Source organism: Anomaloglossus baeobatrachus, chromosome 6, assembly GCF_048569485.1.
Source record: "Anomaloglossus baeobatrachus isolate aAnoBae1 chromosome 6, aAnoBae1.hap1, whole genome shotgun sequence".
NCBI classification, from domain to species: domain Eukaryota; kingdom Metazoa; phylum Chordata; class Amphibia; order Anura; family Aromobatidae; genus Anomaloglossus; species Anomaloglossus baeobatrachus.
The window spans coordinates 14,134,762-14,151,604 of NC_134358.1; the positions used below are offsets into that span (position 1 = coordinate 14,134,762).

The window sequence follows — 16,843 nt, forward strand, 5'->3', positions numbered from 1 at the left end:
ATCGGCGACGGGGTGAAAAAGCCCGTTTAGGGACCTTAGGGAGTGCAGAGATCAGTCTCAGGTGACTTTAGGAGGTGACCCTGCTCCCCTTTCCCTAGCTCAAGGGCCCAGCGTTGTATCATATACCGTGTGTGTTGCGGCACTCACCAGGGGTTTACGTGTACCTGGTAGAACCCCAGTAGTCACTGCATGACATGGGGTTGAGAAGTCGGGTCAAATCCAGGCTTTGTTCATTTTGAGAACAGTCAGCTTGTCAGCATTTTCAATTGATCAGTTATTATGCCTGCGGCTGCACTAAAAGCTGGCTCTGACAAAACACAAGTGGCAGGCTGGCCAGCACCTCCAAGGTGTAGAAGGACAGTTCATGCCACATGTCCTGCTTGGATACTCAGTAGTTATACGGCACAGATAAATCACAGAAGATGCTGGAACGGTCAACTATGTAATCCTTGACCACCTTCATAAACTTTTCCCTCCATAAACGTTTCCCTCCTCGTCAGACTATCCCGCTCGTCAGGGCCTGGGCAATGGGAGGGTCTAAAGAAACTGTCCCAGACATTTCATAGTACTCCCTTGCCAATGTTGTTTCTGCTGTGTGTCTCCCTCGTCTCTCCTCTTTGGTTGCCCAAGGAACAATGGCCTCTGCCACCAGCATTGTCAGATTGGAAATTTTTGTACTAATTGTTCAACTAGGGAATTTTGGTATTTCTCCATTTTAGTAGCCTTCTCCACCTCAGGAAGGAGAGATGGAAAGTTCTCATAGTAGCTTGAGTTGAGAAGGGTGCGCAACCAGTAATCAGTGTTGGCCAAAATGCGTATAACGCAAGGCTCACGGGAAAGGCAGCAGAACATAAATTCAGCCATGTGTGCCATACTCCCAACAGGCAAGACTTTCCTGTCCCCACCCGAATGACTCTCCATCTCCTCCTCATCATCACCCAATCCGTGCTGAGAAGATGAGATGAGACTGGGTTGTGTAATATCAGTCGGTGTACCTTCTTCTTCTGTCTCCACCTGGTCCATATACAAAGCTTCCTCTTTGTGAGCAGCGTGCGTTTCAGTATACACAGAAGCAGGATGGTTATGTTAATTATGACATTATCACCACCCGCCATCTTGGTTGATTCCTCAAAGCTTTGTAGAACTGCACAGATGTGAGAAATCCATGGCCACTCTTCGGTTCTTACGTGTTGAGGCTGGTCAGAATATCGATGGGCATATAGGACCTGGTATTCAACTACAGTCCTCTGTTGCTCACAAAACCTAGCCAACATATCTAATGTACATACAGAAATCGATAAAAAAGACTGGCTATACACAACACAATGAGAAATATAATGTAAATGACAAGTGTACAAATTATAATCGTGTGTGGGTCGTATAGATGTGATTGACCTACGGAGATAATGGAAGGCTACCAAAATTTATAGAACAAAAGAAATTCTAAGAAAACCGATAAGGTCAAATATAACAAATTTTTATTAAAGATTAAAAATAATGACCGCCAACTGGCAGTGTAACTAGAGACGTGAGCATCACATGTAAAGGTATATTAAAAATCAGGCACAGGTATTCTGCAAGAATATAAGGTATAATAAATATTGAATGTAGAAGGAAAAACACAAGTAAAAGGCGTTACCGCGTGGTCATTAATTCACATGCATATGCGCGCGCACTGCCATCTTCCCAATGGACCACCATTGTGTATCTATAGTACTTAAACAGGACCCACACCATGATGACCCCATCTCCTGATGAAGGTGACGCCGAAACGTGCGCGTCGGGGCTGGCGTCACATGTACGTGCAGTCTCATTCTGCTCAGGTAAAGACCTTTCTCTATATGCACATTTAGGAGGCTTTTTTTTGTATATCTCACGGTTTCTATTGTGAACAGCACATGCTGCAGTTTAAACACCCTGCTATATTTGCATTACAGTTCTTTCTCTCCACCATGTATGATCTCTTACTATATTAGCTCTGAACGAAAAACATAGTTGCTGCATATACCAGTACATGCACTTGTAGCAATCACTACTATAGTTTAAATACTTTTTGAGACATACTTCTGTATTTTTTCATATTTTTTCATTTACTCTTCCTTTTTGTGCTTTATAGTGACATTTTTTAAACCAACACAGATTCCATAACTTTTTTTGTCACTATCTAATCCAATATACTTATACTCTATATAGCTGATGGATATAACACAGTTGATGCATATGTTGAGGATACGAATTGAGTAATCTAAAATTCAGCCATTTCATAGACCCAAAATTTATATCAGTGCCAATATATCAATGTATATAAGACAAAGAACACACAGACATGCTCTCTCTTTCAGCCAGCGTCATCAACTGACTCCTGTATTCTGATAGATCCAATTATACAGTAAGCATGAATAACCTTGAAGCTAACCAGGGAGTATTTCACTCCCCAATTTCTCACAGCACATGGCCTGCCTTCCATACATTCCTTCTGTGTGAACATTACTGATAACACTTTTGAAGCTTCACATTCTGGCTTCATCATCTTTGGTTAACTCCTTCATGACTATACAACTTTGAATTATACTATAGGTCTGTGCAATTGCTACATAGACAGACAGATAATTATGCAACTACATCTACATTTTGATTATTTACACACACAGATATTCTTATTACGTTTGAACAAACAAGATATTGCTCAGTGCCACCTCCACAGATATACACACTTATACCATTGCTATGGCCTATTTGTCAGCTCTGTTTTGATTTTCTCAGAACTCTTTTTTCTTCACTGTATTGTACCTATCCTGGTCTTGTTTCTTCCAGTAATGTGTTTTTCCTTCTACATTTAATATTTATTATACCTTATATTCTTTTTTTTCAAACATTAGTCATATGTAAATGGCCAATAAATGAAGTGTCAACGTTAGAAATGTAAACAATTTTTTTATTAATACATGTTAAAATTCATATAAAAAAACCCACAACAGACAAGGGTGCTAAATAGTAGGTATAACATACAGAGTCACAGACAGACAAAAGTTTGAAAGTCCCATATACAATAATTTATAGGGAATATAATAGTTACCACCCAGAATACACAAAATTGTGCTATAGTCATAAATAATCAATTGGTTGCAATGCTGCTTTGTCCCAGTAGCTAAGAACCATAAGTATTCAAAAATATATATACTTAAAAGTTATAAGGTAGTAAGTTAATAAATAATTAAAAAGAAATATAGGGAATAATATGTAAATCACCTAGTAATAATCAATAGGATATCTGGATTCAATCACAGTGGACAAGTCAGCAAAGCACCCAGTCTTAGGCGGGCTTTGCACGTTGCGACATCACAAGCCGATGCTGCGATGTCGAACGCGATAGTCCCCGCCTTAGTCGCAGCAGCGATATCTTGTGATTGCTGCCGTAGCGAATATTATTGCTACGGCAGCTTCACATGCACTCACCTGACATGCGACATCGCTCTGGCCGGCGACCCGCCTCCTTCCTAAGGGGGCGGGTCATGCGGCGTCACAGCGATGTCACACGGCAGGAAGCCAATAGAAGCGGAGGGGCGGAGATGAGCGGGATGTAAACATCCCGCCCACCTCCTTCCTTCCTTCCTTATTGCAGGCGGGATGCAGGTAAGGAGAAGTTCCTCGCTCCTGCGGCTTCATACACAGCGATGTGTGCTGCCGCAGGAACGAGGAACATCGTACCTGTCGCTGCTGTAAAATTATAGAAATGTCTGACCCTATACCGATCATACGATAACGACGCTTTTGCGCTCGTTAATCTTATGTAAAAGGATTCACACACTACGATATTGACAGCGACGCTGAATGTGCGTCACTTTCTATTTGACCGCACCGACATCGCACCTGCGATGTCGCAACGTGCAAAGCCCGCCTTAAACCAGTACCTGAGGCACAACTACATAAAGCACATGAATATTAAACAGTATATTTACCAGTAATAAGGGTGGTGATAGCTGTGCGTGTCCCCTCACTCCGACACGTGTTTCGCTCTAGCTTTGTCAAGGAGCGTGACCGGAGTGGGAGACACCGCAGTTTAAATACACCTAGTGACCAATAAGCTTATACAATACTAACTGTGCAAGGTAAATCAACCAATCAAATACCGTTACATAGGCTCGTGTATGGTGCGTGCGTGCTGGTTGTCATGGGAATTTACTTCCTGAAACCGTGCGATCATGTGACTCACAGCGTCATCACTCACGTGACCTATGGGTCAGATAGTGCGTCCTAGTTATTATGGCAATTTACCACCTGTCACGTGACCACTGACGTCACCGCTCACGTGATTAGTGTTTCAAAGAATCCCGTGATACCGCTAGGTACGTCATGGACGGGAACTAGAGATTTTGCTTCCTAACAGGATGGTCACATGATATATGGTATCAGCGCTCATGTGATCTCGGAGTCAGAGAATCACGTAGCTACCTGACAGCACATCTTAGATAAAAAGGGTTTTTACTTTCTGAGAGAGGCCGTCACATCTTGTACAGTGTCAGCGCTCATGCGATCATTAAATTAGGAAATCACGTGACCCTAAAAGATATCACGGATAACACATGACACACAAAAAATATAAACAGACTCGGCGATGCCGCTCATGTTACCCATGGGTCAAGGAATCACCAGAACATTATTATGCACGATGACATTGACAACCATAACTACCAGGGCGTATATATGATCTAAAAATGGCGCACGCTACCGCTAAGGCCACAAATAAATTAAAGGTACCCTCTCAGAAGGCGCGATCATTCATCCCGCGATCCAAGACAGCCCGATGATAACGGTGACTGACGGATCACGGGATGTAACTAAACGTGCCCCGAGGGGTACAGTATATCAGGTACCAAGCAGAGGCGTGCGTACCGATCATCCAACGCCAAGATAAGTCATATCACTGCCCATAATTAGAAAAGAATTTTGTACCGCTAATAGATACATTTATTGATATTTGATGGCTGTAACCATAAAATTACATATATTGTGATTCTAATAGACTATTACAATAATACAAAAATATAAATAGAGATAATTCAATCGTAGTAGAAGAAGTTGATTGCTTCATAACAAATCGAAGAATATAAGTCAGGAGGAATCTCCAATCCACCCAAGAGAAAAGGGGTCACTATATAATTCTAAGAAGAAAAAGAAAAGTCAGTTAAAAACAATGAAAAACAAATTAAAAACTAGTATGGGATTTATGCGGTATCCTCAGCCCCACAAAAGGTCCATACATGATAGAAATTAAATTTAAAAACCTGCTTTTGTAAAAATCAATATATAAAGCTCTGAAAACACTAGAAGGGCTAGACTATGAATTGCAAATATCCCACTTCATAAGGTCACTGGAATTCACAAGAAGGCTGAATATCCCATATTCTCTTTTAGACCCAATGGTGTCAAAGTGCCTAACCTGTGAGCCTCCCTCTTGTGGCCAGGAATGGTTTGGACAGAGACCAGGTGTGTTGAGCAATAGGCGTTTCCATTGCTAACTCTCTGCTTATTTAAACCCTGGTCTGATAGAAGCCTATGCCGGATGTCAGTTGTTCTTTAGTTTACCAGCCTTTTCATCTTGTCCAGACCATATCTACCCCAGATAAGTGCTTGGTTCTTTGTTATGTTGTGTTGTTCTTTTCTGGTTTTGTCATTTGCTATGGTTGTTTTCAGTTTATTTGCTTGCAGGAATCTTCCCTCTCAGTTGCTTAGCTGGGAATCACCCTGCAGCTATGTTTGGAGTATTGCTCCTATAAGTCCATGTGTTTGTTGCTTCTTTAATTTGTAATAATTCCTGCTTTCTGTTCATTGGTATGACAAGAGCGCCTGGTATAGGACGGAGTTCAGATCTAGCGATCTGAGGGCTTTTTGTACTATCAGGTTTTTGGATTTTTGCAGGGTTTTTCTCTGGCCACCATCAGTCCCTTTCCTATCCTGTCCTATTTAGTCAGTAGGGTCTCACATTTTGCTAATCCTATCATCTATCTGTGTATTGTGTTTTCCTATATCACCGCAGTCTTTGAATGTGGGGGGCTTGCTATTCTTTATCTATTTTCGGAGGCAGAGAGTTATTCATCTTTCCTTCCTTTAGGATAGCTAGTTCTCCGGCTGGGTTCGCGGTGCACAGGATGTTAGTTCACCCCTCGGCTACTTCTAGTGTTGATGGTTAGTAGGGGGATGGCGGCCAGATTAGTTGCCAATGCTCTTGTCACCTTTTACCAATGATTTATGGTTGTCTTCCATGGTTCCGGATCATAACACACTTGCTTTCTACCTGTGCTAATGCCCTACCTAGATAACAACCTCTTGGGCCCAAAGAAACTAAATCTATGCCTTTTGCTTTAAGCACATTGGGATTACAATTATGAAATCTTTTGAAATGCCTAGGGAGGGTCTTCAAGAGGCTCTCATCTGTGATGGATTTGGCCTTCTCGATATCCAGGCAGTGTTCCCGAATTCTTATTTTTAGGTCTCTGGTGGTGAGGCCTATGTACACCTTCTTACAGGGTCACACGATCCTATATATAACCCCCTTGGAGGAGCACATAATAAAGTGTCTGATGTCAAAGCATTTTGAACCATCATGATTATGAAATTTTTTTGCTTTGACTAAGTTGGCACAGGCCTTGCATAGACCACATGGAAAAAAGCCCACCAATTTATTTTGATTAGATGTTATATTTTGAGTTGCATCATAATGACTACGAATTAACATGTCCCGTAGATTTTTAGCTCTCTTAGCAACCAAAAAATTTGGATCGGTCATTAGCAGATTCCAATGTTTCTGAATTATCGCCCTCAAGTTATTCCATTTATTATTATACGTGGTGCTAAAACGCACTTGATGGTCATCCTTGTCCTTTGTAGAGTTGGAAAAAAGCTGAGAATTCCTGGGGGATTTATTTGCCCTCTTGAAACCCCGTTTAATCAATCTCTTGCTATACCCTCTCTCAGTGAATCTTTGTGCCAATTCTACAGACTGGGAATGAAAATTGGTATCTTCAGAGCATATGCTTCTTACCCTGATAAATTATCCCGTTGGGATTCCTCTTATCGTACTTGTCGGATGTGCTGATGACGCATGTAGTAGCGAGTTTATTGCTATCGGCTTTCGAAAGATCTGTGTAGACAAAAGTCCATCAGATAAAGCAGCAATCTTCAGATCCAACAAAATACTCTCTCGACCATGTTCAAAAGTTAATCTAATGTTCAGCATATTTTAGTTCAAATTGCCCATAAATTCGTGAAATTCATTGATGTTTCCTTCCCATATAAACCAAATGTCGTCTATATATCTCATCCAATTAACGACATTGAGGGTACTTGGATTATTATCGCTCAGGAAAACCTCATGTTCCCATGCCCGTAAAAAAAGGTTTGCATAGGAAGGTGCACAGCATGCACCCATAGATGTTCCTTGCATTTGTAAGTAGGTCTTCCCGTTAAAAGTGAATAGATTATGGGTCAAAATTAATTCCAAAAGCATTAGTATGAGTTTAGCCATGGGTCGTGCTATATTGCTAGAATTAAGGTACCATGATACTGCTTTCAAACCATCCGTATGTCTAATGGATGTATAAGGTGATTCAATATCAGCAGATACCATCACCATATTTTCCTCAAAATGGATACCATCTAGCCGTCTCAAGGGTGCTGTGGTGTCCTGAATATATGACGGGAGCTCACAGACTAGTGGTTTTAGATAATGATCAATAACCTGACAAACAACTTCACCCAGGCCTCCGTTACCTGATATTATTGGTCTGTTGGGTTCTTGTGAATTTTTGGAATCAGGTATAATGTTGGAAATCGGGGGTGCAATTCCTTGATGGTCTCCACAAATTTCTTGGGTACAATGCCTTTCTCAAATGCTTCTTCCAAAATTTTTATTAATTCGCTGTGGAAAGATGAAGTTGGGTTAAACAGTAACCTGCGAGAACAATTGACATCACTTAGCAGTTTGTCGGCTTGTTTCTCATAAAGGTTGCTGGGCCATACGACTACATTTCCACCTTTATCAGCTGGTTTTATTACGATGTCATGCCAAGATTGTAATTCTCTAAGACCCGCCCATTCATCTCTGGTTAAATTTGAATTTGGAGATGGTTCCCTCGCTAGCATCTCAATTTGTTCAGATACCAACTTTGTAAAAACCTCCACTGCCGGACATAAGCCCAGGTTTGGAAATTTCCTAGATTTATTGACCAATTGTAGTGCAAAATTACGAACCTCTTGCGACAAATTTTCATCTTCAAGGGATTGCAAAATCCTTAAGGCCTCCTGTTCTTCAGTGGAAAAAATCTCAATCTGTGTTCTATGATGTAACTTCTTCAACAAAATTTTCCTGGAGAATAGATGAATGTCTTTTATTGTTGAGAACGCGTCTAGAGAATTAGAGGGAGAGAACGTTAATCCTTTTTCCAATAATCTAATCTGAATATCAGACAATTGATGCATAGAGAGATTGATTACCTGAGGTCCATCATGACGTTTGTTTCTTGGGTTAAAGATGTCATATCCCTTTCTTTTCCCTTTATACTTGTTAGAAGAGGATTCTCTAGCTCATTGATGCAGTACTTTCAGAGAGAGATGTTATAGATTGGTTTGACACGGATTTGGTTAATGATTTGGATGTGATTTTTTTTCAGCTGCCATTTATAGACTTTGTTCTTTTCGAAATCTTGGACATCCCTCTGATATTTTTTGAGTTTGTCAGAGCTGATTTCTTTTTCCCATCGTTCGAAGTCTTTGTCAAGACTGGAGAATAGTTCTTGTAAATCTTCCTTGGATACCTCCTTCTGGACTATATCTTCCAACTGATTGATCTCTTCCTCAAGCTTAGCTCGAGTGGTACTATTTTTCTCATTAATGATCCTAATGAGCAGGTGGAAGCAGCCTTCTTCCATCTTGTGATCAGATCTTCTTGTTCAAGATCAAAAGTGGGGAATAAATGTACTCTTAGCCCACGAGGTATTATTTGTTGTTCATATTATCGTTCAAGAGAATTTTTGGGCCACCAAATTTTGGTTTTCTTATGCAAAGCTGTTCTGTCCCCACTTAAAGGCGATGGAAGGTGCGTAGTTGTGAGAGGTTGTGAGAGTCTTACCTTCGTTTTTCCTATAGGTGGGGCAGACAGGACCTTGAGCACTCCAGAGTGAAAACATGCACAAGCTGAGATGAAACAATGGTGGTTTATTTTCTCCAAAGGTCAGGACATGCAGAGTGCAGTAATCCAAGTACCTGGCATTGAAATCTCGAGTGATGCTTGCCTCTGTAGCTACTACGTGTGGTCAGAAGACTTTGCTCCTAGTAGCTCAAGTAAGGGATGTTGCTCTCACAAAAGCTCTGACTGGAATGACAAGCCAGGAAGTGATGCAAGAGGGTCATCAGACACTCCCATGGGCTGAGCAAAAGAAACAGAGGAGCTGAAAAGTCTGACCAGTAGATGGCAGCAGAGACAGGCATGAAAAACATTAAATAACAGTTTTAACTAAGACAAATAGAACAGCACACTCCCCGTCTGAAATTTACTTTGGGGATTTCACTATTGAGTCCATAATACAACCTGAAAGGAAAGGCATGTTAAATGCAAAAACCAGCTCAATTGAGTCCAAAACAAGAAGGATGGCTCAAAGTTCAGGTCCGGTAGCGTTCATCCTGTAGGGACGCTCTCTATGGGCAAAAGCAGAACAAGTTCGTGGATTGGCCTTGCAAAGGTCTTCGTCTCACCTTTCCTGATGACCTTTAGCTCCACCCTCCGAACATTGCCGTCCTGACTAGGCAGTATCCTAGTAATTAGTCCCATAGGCCAGTCAGTCCTTTCTGTGGTCTGATCTTTCATGAGGACTAGGTCTCCTTCCTTGAGGTTCGGCTTGGGATGTCGCCACTTCTTTCTTCCCTGAAGAATGGTGAGGTATTCCTTCCTCCATCGGTTCCAGAAGTAGTCAGCCAAGTATTGAACCCGTTTCCAGTGTTTTTGATACGTGTTCGCGTGGGTGAACTCTCCGCTGGGCATTACCACGTTGTCAGTTTTTTGGGTAATGAGAATAGTAGGAGTTAATATGGTTGGTGTTTCTGGATCCATGGTCACCGGCACAAGGGGTCTTGAATTGATAATGGCTGAGACTTCAGCTAAAAGAGTGACTAGAGTCTCATGTGTGAGTCTTGAGGAATTGACGTCCATTAGCATGGAGTTCAAGATGTTGCGTGAAATCCCGATCATCCTCTCCCAGGAACCTCCCATGTGAGAACTGTGAGGGGGATTGAAGATCCAGGTGCAACCTTTCTCTGCCAGCTGATCTTGGATAGGTTTGGTGTCGATGTTCAGTTCTCTACATGCACCGACGAAGTTGCTTCCACGGTCAGACCTCAGCTGTTTCACTGGTCCTCTGATGGCAAGGAACCTTCTCAAGGCGTTGATTAGGCTGGAGGTATCCATGGACTCTAACACCTCAATGTGAACGGCTCGAACACTCATGCAGGTGAATAACACAGCCCACCGCTTGCTGTTTGCTTGGCCTCCGCGAGTTCTGCGTGTGGACACCATCCATGGTCCGAAAACGTCTAGGCCCACGTAGGTGAAAGGTGGCTCTGTGGAAAGTCTGTCTGTAGGCAAGTCAGCCATTTGCTGGTATAGTTGTTTTCCTCTCGCTTTACGACAGTGCACACAATCGTGTAGTATTTGTGCTACACGTCTCTTCATTCCAATAATCCAGAGGCCTGCAGACCGTAAAGCACCTTCTGTAATTTGCCTGCCTTGGTGTTCAGTCTTTTCATGGTGGTGTCGGATCAGCAAGACTGTAACATGGTGTTTGTTGGGAATGATGAGAGGATTTTGTTCTGCAACTCCAAGATGAGCCTGATTTAAACGACCACCAACTCTCAGTAAGCCGAAACTGTCAATGACTGGGTTTAAATTGGCGAGAGGACTTCTTAATGGAATCTGCTGTTTGTTGTATAAACACTTCCATTCTATGGCGAATTCACTCTGTTGGAGGTGGCGTATTATGAGGGACTCGCTATGGGAGATGTCCTCAGCAGAAAGGGCTTTGTGGCAGACATGCCAGCGATGACAGTCTTTGGTTTTAAGGTCAGTACGACAGCATCCGGCGATATGCACTAACCTAGCGACAGTCCTGACGAGCCTCATCCAGCTGGAGAAACGTTCAAAACGTTGGCAACCGAGGTTGGAAGTTTTTTCTGCACTGGTGGCCAGGGTATTGACTTCAGCTCGGACATCTGGATCGTTGTCTGGATCTAGGATGCTGAAGGCTTCCTGGACACCTTCTTCTGACTGTCTCAGCAGGAACTCTGGACCCGTAAGCCAAGAAGAGTTAGCAAAAGAACTTATAGACATAGGTCTAGTTGCGTGATCTGCTGGATTCAGTTCAGATGGTACATAACGCCATTGTTCTGGTTTGGAGGATCTCCTGATCCTTTCAATGCGGTTACTGACGTACACATAAAATCGTCTTGATTGATTGTAGATGTAACCTAAAACGACCTTACTGTCAGTGTAGTATTGGACCTCATCTATTTCGACACACAGTTCTTGTCGTATGAAGTCGGCAATTTCCACTGCCAAAACGGTGCCACAGAGTTCCAGTCTGGGAATGGTATGGTCGGGCTTCGGGGCCAGCTTCGCCTTGCCAAATACAAATCCAACGTAGTTTTGTCCGTTGGGGTCTGTCACTTTCAGGTATGCAACTGCTGCTATAGCTTCTGTGGAGGAGTCTGAGAAGATGTGCAGTTCCTTCTTTATGCTAGAGGTGAGGGAGATTTTGAGATAACATCTTGAGATGTGGATGTTGTTCAACCCACACAACGACTGTTTCCAAGCTTCCCATTTTTGCTGTTTGTCAGAAGGGAGTGGGGTATCCCAGTCCTTGACGGTTTCAGAGAATTGTCTCAGCAAGGATTTGCCTTGTATAGTGATAGGCGCCACAAATCCCAGTGGGTCGAACAAGCTGTTCACTATAGAGAGGACACCACGTTTTGTGAATGGCTTGTCTGAGCAACTTACTTGAAATCCGAAGGAGTCGGCTGCAAGATCCCATCTGATGCCCAGGCTCCTCTGCACGGGTGGACTGTCTAGCCCCAAGTCAATGTCCTTGAATCCAGGGGCGTGATCACCCGACTCAAAGGCTCTCATTACGGTCAGGCTATTGGAAGCAATTTTGTGTAACCTGAGTTTTGCCTGGGACAGCATGCCTTGAGTCCTTTTGAGCAAATCAATGGCTTCTTCCTCGGTGGGTAGTGATTTGAGCCCATCGTCTACATAAAAGTCTTTCTCAACAAAGCCTCTGGCATCTGTTCCATACTCGGACTCTCCCTCTAATGCGGTTCTCCGGAGACCATAGGTTGCAACTGCGAGTGAAGGGCTGTTTCCAAACACGTGGACCCTCATACGATATTCCACCATCTCTTTATTGGTGTCATTATCCTTGTACCACAGAAATCTGAGGAAGTTCCGGTGGTCCTCTCTGACTAGGAAACAGTGGAACATCTGTTCAATATCGGCAGTGATGGCGACAAGCTCTTTTCTGAACCTCAGCAATACTCCTACCAAGTTGTTTGTTAGGTTAGGACCTGTGAGGAGAACATCGTTAAGGGATACACCTTCATGTTTGGCGCTGGAGTCGAAGACAACCCTGATTTGATTCGGTTTTCGTGGGTGGTATACACCGAATGAAGGCAGATACCAACACTCTTCATTCTTCTTCAAGAATGGAGCAGGTTCTGCGTGGTTGTTGCGGAATATTTTGTCCATAAAGGCAACAATATGTTCTCTCATTTCAGGTTTGCTGCTCATAGAACGCTGAAGAGAGTTAAATCTGGTCTGAGCTTGAGCTCGGTTGTTTGGGAGTCTTACCCTGGTAGATCGGAAGGGTAATGGAGAGACCCAATGGTTGGTTTTGTCTTTAGAAAACTCACAGTCCATTATTCCGATGAATTCTCTGTCCTCTACTGACAAGGCTACTTTATCGTCGTCCTTGGTTGTGAGAAAGACTGATCTTCCCAAGTTGTCGATATGCAGAGAAGAAGCGATGTCAGGTAGCTGTATTGTGTCTGGAGACTTCTCTTTCACTTCATAGTGATGAGGACATGGCTTTAAGCAGGTTGTGCGCCCATCTCCATGCACATAAGTCTTGAAGGAATCAATTTCTGATCGATCAACGCACACATTTCCTATGACTACCCATCCCAAGTCCAGTCTCTGGGCGTATGGTGCATAGTCAGGCCCATTACACTGCTGTCGCACCTTGTGTACCCTTAGATTGTCTCTGCCGAGCAGGAGTAGAATCTCTGCGTTATTGTCCAGAGGTGGAATAACACTAGCGAGGTGTCTTAGGTGTGGTTGATGAAATGCAGCTTCTGGGGTAGGAATTTCATTCCTGTGGCTGGGTATTTGGTCACATTCAACGAGCGTTGGTAGAGGTATTTCAGTCTTCCCATTGATAGGAGAAGCAATGAATCCCTGGGCTCTTCTGCCGCTAGTCTCAATGCGACCTGAGCAGGTGTTCAAGGTGTAGGGTTCTGATGGTCCATTAATTCCGAAGGCTTCAAAGAATTTGGTTCCTGCTAGGGACCGGTTGCTTTGGTCGTCTATGATGGCATACACCTTCATTGCCTTTTCTGGATGTCCCTCAGGATAAACCTTGATGAGGCATATTCGGGCACAACATTTCTGTGTTTGGCCCTCTCCACATACCTCTGAGCATGAGCAGGAGACGGCTGTGGTGGTGTCAGTCTGATTCTTGGGCTCCCCGCCATGACTTGGAGTGGGAGTGGTGGTGACTGCAGCCGGTGTGTCTCTAGCTAGCTGGGTTGGGTGCATGGCTGAAACGTGTTTTTCACTGTGACACTCCTCACACTTGACAATGGATTTACAGTCCTTGGCCATGTGTTCAAGTGATGCGCAGCCTTTGAAACAGATCCCAAGCTCTGTGAGGACTTTCTTGCGCTCCTGTAGGGTTTTAGATCTAAACCCTCTGCACTTGTTCAGTGAATGCGGTTTTTTATGGATGGGACATTCTTGATTGAAAGACTTATCTCGTGATGAGATGGTGTTCTGTTTATCTGTGCGTGCTGCAGGTGATGGTAGCTCAGTCTTCCTGACACTCACAGTGTTCTTAATGTCTCTGCGTTTGTGTATGGCACCTTCATACCTTGATGATGATGATGTTGCAGCTGCCGAAGTGTTGAACTCTAGGAAGTCGAGGCTGGGGTCGTTCCTCATCTGGGCCTGCTCATCAATGAACTTGCAGAACTGAATAAATGGGGGAAAGGTGACGTCATTCATTCTTTTGTACCTTGAGACTGACGTTGCCCATTTCTCCTGCAGACTGTATGGCAGCTTCACCACGATTGGGTTCACTCCATGGGCTGTATCCAGGTAGCACAGCCCAGACAGACGAGGGTCTCTTTTGGCGAGCTCCAGCTCCATGAGCAGATCACTTAGGTCTTGAAGCTTGTGGACTTCTTTAAGGTTGATCTTTGGGATGTCCTGCAGTCTCTTGAATAGGGCTTTCTCTATTGCTTCTGCGCTGCCAAAGGTGCGTTCCAGTCTCTGCCATGCAGCAGCGAGACCTGCTTCTGCTTGTCCCACATAGACGGTTCTGAGGCTCTTGATACGGTTTGTAGAGCCTGGGCCCAACCACTTGATCAGGAGGTCGAGCTCCTGTTCCGCAGTGAAGTTGAGATTTGCGATGGCTGCCTTGAAAGTTGCTTTCCAGGCCCTGTAGCTCTCTGCACGATCATCGAATTTCGTGAGACTAGTGTTGATTAGCTCTCTGCTCACCATGAACCTGGCAAACTCAGACATATCTGATTTCTCACCACTTGTTGCCACGACGACTCGTGATGCCCCTGGGGCGTATGGGCTGCCTGGCATGAATGGATGAGATGTTCCCGGGTAAAATGACGTTGCTGCAGGGTTGAGCTGTGGTTTAGCCTCTGTAGATTCTGATGACCGCTGCTTGAGCTGTGGAAGTGGGTCAGGAAACACTTGGTTGCCATCTTGCTGTGGTGGCTGTGTTTGAGAGGGCACCTTTTGGTGACTGTTATTAATTTGCTTGGGTGCTTTAGGTGGCACTGGCACTGGTAGAGGTAAGTTGGAGGTTTCGGTGTTGTCGGCTTGGACGGTACTGCAAACCGGGGTTGCTACAGGTAACTGATTCAGTACATAGTCTCTTGTGCGATCAACTGGATTGTCTGCTTCCAGTGGTGGCGAGTCAGCTGGATCAGGACCTTGGATCAATGCTTGCTCAAGTAGTCTCACTTTAGCTAGCGCAACTTCCTCTTCCAACTGTGACTGAAGAATCTTTATCCGAGCCTCCGCTTCTGCACTTTTGGCTTCTTCCTCTACTTCTCTTTCTGTGAAGGAACGTCTCACCTTGGATTCCTCTGCTCTTATGCGGGCCTCTAGTATCCTGTCGCTCAGGGCTGAGCTTCTTGAGGATGATGACCCGGATGACCGAGAGGAACGTCTAGATGAGGTTGATCGGTGTGATCTGGTTTCTTGCTGGTGAGAGATACGGTGTTCTGCCTTGTCTATGGCATTTTGCACCTTGGCATCTCTTTCTTTGTCCACCTCTTCTGCCTTGCTCAGGTCTGAAAGCGCTTCGTCAATTTTAGAGTCTTTTAGAAAGGTAATGTACCTTGTTGACAGTCTCTTGTATCTTTCATGAGCTGTGTTCAGCCGTTCCAGAGCGGCTTGTAAGCATGTGGCATCACCTGATGAGGATTCAAGTCTTGACATGTAATAGGTGACTCGTTCCCACTGTTCTTCCAGGTGTTCACATAGCTCATCTTTCATAGTGTGATAGTTTTCAGTGGCCTTTATCGTGGGTTTGGAAGAGCGCTTCGGTCGGACAACTTGGTCTGCTGAAAGCATGGGCTCTGCCTCCTGGGCTTCATAATGGACAGTATCAGGTTGTATTTGCTCTGTTTCAGCAGTGGGGAACTGTCCGAGGTCTTTTTCGGCCATTTTTATATAAGGTGTACTGTCTCTTTAAGAAACTTGACTTTTGAATAGGGGTCCAAAAATCGTTGTGCAGCTCTGCAAGGACTCCCTGATGAGATTCCCAAGGTGTCTTCAGTAAAACTTGGGGTTCGCAGTGCAGCGGTGTGCAGTAATGGGGTATAATGTACTGCAAGTCTATAGAAGGAGTATAGCAGGAGAGAAACAGCAGGTGCATAAACTGTCCCTTTACAATGCAAGCAGAGGTGACACAGGACGTGGCAGATGGGAGAGCTTCCCCTTAGGCTTGTCCAGGCATGCACTGTGCAGGCAGACTAGTGCACAAGGCTTGTTGCTAGGCAGATTACAGGGGAAGTTACAGGGCTCTTAGGGATCTGTAGCCGGGGTATTGAGCTCTTAAGCAGTCTTCTGACTGTTCTGTCCCCACTTAAAGGCGATGGAAGGTGCGTAGTTGTGAGAGGTTGTGAGAGTCTTACCTTCGTTTTTCCTATAGGTGGGGCAGACAGGACCTTGAGCACTCCAGAGTGAAAACATGCACAAGCTGAGATGAAACAATGGTGGTTTATTTTCTCCAAAGGTCAGGACATGCAGAGTGCAGTAATCCAAGTACCTGGCATTGAAATCTCGAGTGATGCTTGCCTCTGTAGCTACTACGTGTGGTCAGAAGACTTTGCTCCTAGTAGCTCAAGTAAGGGATGTTGCTCTCACAAAAGCTCTGACTGGAATGACAAGCCAGGAAGTGATGCAAGAGGGTCATCAGACACTCCCATGGGCTGAGCAAAAGAAACAGAGGAGCTGAAAAGTCTGACCAGTAGATGGCAGCAGAGACAGGCATGAAAA

At 44.1% G+C, this 16,843-nt stretch overlaps 1 protein-coding gene across 1 annotated transcript; it reads right to left on the minus strand.

The window, feature by feature from the left end:
- Nucleotides 1-8,271: 8,271 nt before the first annotated feature.
- LOC142316957 (uncharacterized) lies at nt 8,272-13,015 on the minus strand. The gene is made up of 2 exons (XM_075352783.1): nt 8,494-13,015; nt 8,272-8,405 (listed from the first exon to the last, which is right to left on the minus strand). Exon 1 carries the CDS (start codon nt 12,959-12,961, stop codon nt 9,674-9,676), a length of 3,288 nt encoding a protein of 1,095 aa, XP_075208898.1. The 5' UTR covers nt 12,962-13,015; the 3' UTR covers nt 8,272-8,405; nt 8,494-9,673.
- Nucleotides 13,016-16,843: the final 3,828 nt, after the last annotated feature.